We start from the raw sequence: 6,111 nt of genomic DNA on the forward strand, positions 1-6,111 counted from the left end.
AACTACAAATTCTGCTTTTTCACCGGAAACATGCTTAGGATGAGCTCACATGCACACTTCAATCATTGATTCAGTGTTGTATGGAATAATTATATGATCCGTATTTTTCCATCTATAAATATGCATATGTACACTAATGTTCAAAAGTGGCCTCTGATTTTTTTTAAAGAAATTAATATTTTTAATCAAGGATGCCATAAATTAATCAAAAGTGACAACAAAGACATTTATAATGTGTCACGGCGCGGTCCAGAAAACACACCGTGTAAACAGGGGTCTGGGTCCAAGTGCAGGTTTATTAGACTGCAGGGAAAAAACAAAGCAAAAACCAAAACAGAAAACACACAGAGCTAAGACTCTGAGACACAGGCAAGGAAGGGAATCTGATGCAATACGGCCACGACATAATGTTACAAAAGATTTATATTTAAAGAAATGCTGTTCTTTTGAACTTTCTATTAAGCAAGGAATCCTGAAAAAAAGATCAATGTTTCCATAAAAATATTAAGCAGCACAACTGTTTTCAACATTGATAATAATGAGAAATGTTCCTCGAGCAGTAAATGAGCATATTAGAATGATTTCTGAAAGATCGTGTGACACTGAAGACTGGAGTAGCTGAAAATTAAGCTTTGCTGTGACAGGAATAAATTGCATTTTAAATTAGGAACCAGTTTATTGGTATTTTATGCATTTTTTATCAAATAAAGAGCATAAGAGACTTCTTTCAAAACCATTAACAAATCTCACCAACACCAAACTTTTGAACTGTGGTGTACATGAGCATATGTATGCATATGGGCGTCAGTATGTGTAAGAATTTTCTACCCACAGTGTTTGTGTAGGCCTAAGTCAGTCTGTGTGCACGGTCACCTTATCCACTTCTGAATCTGATAACTGAAAATGGCACATGGAGACCACTTCTCTGATGTCAGTGTAACGTCCCTGTTCTTTACACTGCGTCTGGTCAATGTGATAAATTTGCTGACATCCTTCCTGTAATTGGTTCATCCAAAGCCAGAATGTCTGCTTTACTTAAAGGGGTCATATGATGCGATTTCAATTTTTCCTTTCTCTTTGGAGTGTTACAAGCTCTCGGTGCATAAAGAAGATCTGTAAAGTTGCAAAGACTAAAGTCTCAAATCCAAAGAGATATTCTTTATAAAAGTTAAGTCAGCCACACCTACCTAAAACAGCTCGTTCTAACACGCCCCCACATACCTACGTCACAATGTGGGAAGATTTGCATAACACCGCCCAAATGTGCACGCAAAGAAAGAAAGCGTGGTTTCAGGAACAGCAGTCATCACAGTATGGTAAGGGGCATAACATTTCCGTCACACGCTTGAGGTATTCAGCCAATCACAACGCACTGGATAGCCGACCAATCACAGCACACCTTGCTTTTCAGACCGATGAGCTTTGTAAAAATCGACGCGTTTCAGAAAGGCGGGGCATAGAGGAGAAACAATAATGTACAGTATGTGGAAAATAATGTTGTTTTTTTTACCTTAAACCGCATAAACACATTTCACTATACCAAATACACAAAATAATGTTCTTTTTAGCAACATCATATGACCCCTTTAAACATGGATTGACACAACTGTACCAGCTCAGAAGTTCTGACATACAGATTTATGATCAAACAGTAAAGTATTAACATAATTTGTGTTTATTTTTTAAAATAGCTTTCTTTATGTCTACATTATCAGCAGGGACGTTACTACTCAAGCCTGTTATTTCCCACCGAGGGGTTATTACACTAGAAATTGCAAAAGCTTGCAGTGTAAAAAACGGGAAGGGCGTCTAACACTTGCAGCAACTAATGTGACCTTTGGAACTGTCAATGTTATTTTAATGACACAACGAGAATCGATAGTGACTTCTCTCTGTGTGCATGATATTACACACACCAACTCTTTGAAAAAAAGACAGCATCTATTGGAGGCCAAACGTGATATTTTAGGTTGAACATTCTCTTTTGGTAAAATAAAACATGAAATTGAACTTTTAATGAATGCCAGTGAAAACTCTGACCTTCATCAAGTCAAATGCACACTTGAGAGACAACACCAGCCTCCCATGAATATTCATCAGACCAGCACAAAAACTATTCATTATTCACTTGTTTGTATGCTGTACTTGAATCTGCTCCCCTTTGAGTTAAAAATATTTAATTTCGCTTTTTTTAAATTTTTTTATGAAAGCACAAAAGTTTAATCATTTTCAAAACTGCATGCTCTGAGTGTTTCAAACACATAGGCTAATAATTTGAAAAATGTCTCTTTTTTTGTACATACACTACACTTTATAGTTTGGGGTTGGTAAGATTTGTTTAATGCTTCTGAAAGAATTTTCTTATTCTCACAAGGCTGCATTTATTTGATCAAAAAACAATAAAAAATGAAATATTGGGAAACATTATTACAACTTAAAACAACTGTTTTCTATTTTAATATATTTTCCAAATGTAATTTATTCCTGTGATGCAAAGCTGAATTTAGGCTTCAGTATCAAATGATCCTTCAGAAATTATTCTAATACAGGTGCATCTCAGTAAATTAGAATGTCGTGGAAAAGTTCATATTTACTGCTCAAGAAACATTTCTTACTATTATCAATGCTGAATCATTTGAGCTGTTGAAAACAGTTTTGTGGAAACCACTATACATATTTTTTGGAATATTTGATGAATTCAAAAGAACAGCATTTATTTGAAATAGAAATCTTTTGTAACATTGTAAAAGTCTTTACTATCACTTTTGATCAATTTAATGTGTCCTTGCTAAATAAAAGCATTCATTTCTTTGGTTTGAATCCCAATGACTTTTATTCATGTACAAAAATAAGAGAGACATTCTTCAAAATATCTTCTTTCTTTGTGTTCAACAGATTAAAACAAATGCATTCAGGTCTGGAATGACATGAGGGTGAGTAAATGACAATCAAATTTTTACTTTTTAACTATTCTTTAAAAAAATGTAACTGGCATCATCTTCAAGATTTAGGTTTCTATATAATAGTCCTTTGTGAGAAATCATGCCTTCCTTCTCACTCTGTCTCTGAAATACAAACCATTGCTAGAAAGACAGCCATCAAATCATTAATATTTAATCCAAAGGGAGCACATCTAAATTCCCAAGACACAACTGTTGATTTAAATAATTTATTATGCTAATTTTCTTGTTTTTTAGTAAATATACATACTCTCAGCAACAAGAAACAAGCAGACTTCCTCCAGCTGTATGCCTGGCACACAGTTCAAGTGGGAATGAGGATGTTTTGTCCCCAGAGTGCCTCATGAACTTCACATCTCACACATCAGAATGACAGTTTGTCGAGCCTCAGGCTCCTGCCTGTCACCGCTGATGTGACACGGGCTCTCTCATAAAACCACTGCCCTCTTTTCCATACAAGAGCACTCGATTCTTCCTCCTGACAGATCAAAAGCTGGCAGCACCGGCCAACTGATTCAATCATTAAAACATAAATGGATGAAGTGTGATTTGGAGTCAGTGAGAGTGTGAAAGTTGATTATTTGCACAGCGTGGCCAGGTGTCTCTCCGAGCCTGACCAAGTTTCAACACATTTCATAAAGCCAGTCAACCTTGAACAGTTCAGTGGTAACATCTATGCGATCTAATTGGATTTTCTTACACACATGGGAAAAAAAGTGAGGATCTTTTTACAGTGACCAGACTTTTATCTGTAGGGTCAACATTGGGCAAGAATCCAATGCACTGCATAATATTTTTAGAATTACAGAATTTACAGAATTAACTGTAGATGTGCAATTACACAATTCACAATTGCAATTCTGTGAATCTGTGAATTGCAATTCACAGATGAGTATCTCACACTATGCAGAGATAAATAAAAGGTAGCTATATGAATATTTAAGCAAAAATCAAGGCATTAATCAAAAATTATATATATATATATATATATATATATATATATAACAGAAAAAAGACATATAAAAGAATTCTATACAATTCTATACATTATAACCACTGAATATGTAGATATAAATCTGAATATATAGTTGAAATTTGAATATATATTTATGAATTTGGATATATAAATGTTCATTTAAATACATGTTTGTAAATACTGCATTTCAAAGTTGTGTCATGAAATGATGGTTTCTGCGATTCTTAAAAAGTCTTAATTCCACAAATTGGGGCCTTATGTTCAGGTATCTTCAGGAAGGTGTTATCAGAGCATCGCGTGATCATCAGCACTGATGCAGTTGTATTCAGTATATGTAAACAGAGATAAACGCAGGTTACTCACTTTCATGCTTGGACGTTCCCCATGTGTGCCGCGGAACTCCGGGACTTTTGATTATTGCTCTCCCGGCGGATTTTAGCGCATCCATGCTGGAAGGTGTAGAGCAGGTGCAGAGCTCTTCTTTGGTGCCCACTGTGGGAATGGGGAAAGTAGAGTAGCATGCAGCGAGTAATGAATGGAGCGAGTGGACACGAGCAGCCTATAGACACCGTCTCACAGTCCTGTATCTGTACTGTAACATTAACCCATCACTGCCCGACTGACGGAGATCCACGAGCTGCACCCTTCACACACCCCCTGACGCTTCATGATGAAATCCCATGCGAAACTTGGAGCAAATCATAATTATTCAACCGTCAAGACTGTAACAATGAAACTTTTTTAATATAGGCCTATGTTATTATCGCTTTATGCATTATGTAGCCTATAATAGTATTATATATTTATATCATATCATATCATATCATATAGCCTATCATATCATTTAGAAGTAGAAATATCAGTATTAAATTCATTTTCTAATAAACTTGTAGTGTCATGACCTTGAGCACTGATATAAAATATACAAAAAAATAACTAATTGAAAATACTGTTACTGAAATATACAAAAATTAACACACGGAATAAATAGATAGTAATGAATGACTGGTGGTGATTTGAATTATATTATAATAATATAGATTTACAATAATAATAATAATAATAATAGAGTGTTTATTATTTGATGTTCATTGTAACTACTGCGAGTGTACAAGCTTGGCCACATAATTTTATTTAAAAAAATGAATGAATGAATAAATAAATAAATAAATAAAATGATTTCATGATAAAAAACAACCTGAATCTACAATGGGTTTACAACAGTAATAGGCTTATTTCTCTTGAAACAGCTTATTTTTGTTTATAAAATATTTTACATTGAGGATATAATTAATAATTGTATTTATCTCTGTCTATCTATCTATCTATCTATCTATGATGTTGCTACTGTTCTGAACCAATTTCCAATAGACAGTAGAAATATTCAAATATTATTTCTTAAAATTCTGAATTATTTCAAATAACTATATATATAAAAAAAAAAAAGAGTTGAACATATATAACTCTGTACTGCTTGGATTTCCTATTGGACTCCAGATGCAGCAGGTATCATTGATCGAGTGCGTTTTTAGAGCCCTAGCGCCCTCTGTCTGTGCCTTATAGAAATGCTGACAAACAGGTTTAAACAGAAACTACGTAAAACATAAAATAACATCCAACCGATAAATGAAAATGAAAAATATTGGACAACCGTGAAGAAAACATAACAATTCTTCCAGTCACCATTCAATACACATCTTTTTATTGACATACTGTTCCATTCATTGTTCCCAATCTGCAGTGCAGTTATGAAGGTTCAGTTTTGGAAACTCCTGGAGGTCTTTTACACTTTAAACAGGGCTGTCCGCTGCTCATTTTTGAATAGGACATAGGGTAAAAGTTTGTATTTGAGGCCTGATCTAGCATTCTGAGATCCTCCATCGAAGCCAGGTGTCAAAAATACCAGTAATCTAGACATTATCCAACTGTTGGCTCTGGGCTCCCAATACAAGGAATTACTTAGTAAGCTGAAACTGTCAATGTAGATGTTTGAGATAAGGTGCTCTCTTTAGTTAATGGACTTTTAAAACTCTTGATTCATTAAGTACTCACTAACAGCAGCAAAAACAAATGCCTTTGCAGAAATAAAGATCTAAAAGTGAACAGAGGGAAACAAGATCATCAGTTTTCTGAGAATCACTCAAAATCAGAGTCCTCATGGTGTTCACGTTCCCT

The 6,111-nt window shown here is 34.6% G+C and overlaps 1 protein-coding gene across 4 annotated transcripts in view; it reads right to left on the reverse strand.

Annotated features, from left to right (window-relative positions):
* LOC107746162 (low density lipoprotein receptor adapter protein 1-like) overlaps positions 1-4,594 on the reverse strand; it is a 33,934-nt gene extending 29,340 nt beyond the window's left edge. For all 4 annotated transcript variants that reach the window (XM_016560269.1, XM_016560278.1, XM_016560286.1 and 1 more), the window contains exon 1: positions 4,300-4,594. In XM_016560269.1, the coding sequence (XP_016415755.1) occupies positions 4,300-4,384 (85 nt within the window). In that variant the 5' untranslated portion in view covers positions 4,385-4,594. The remainder of the gene's footprint in view (positions 1-4,299) is intronic.
* Positions 4,595-6,111: the final 1,517 nt, after the last annotated feature.

This window comes from Sinocyclocheilus rhinocerous, unplaced genomic scaffold (genome assembly GCF_001515625.1).
Source record: "Sinocyclocheilus rhinocerous isolate Xijiao unplaced genomic scaffold, SAMN03320098_v1.1 scaffold40, whole genome shotgun sequence".
Taxonomy (NCBI): Eukaryota; Metazoa; Chordata; class Actinopteri; order Cypriniformes; family Cyprinidae; genus Sinocyclocheilus; species Sinocyclocheilus rhinocerous.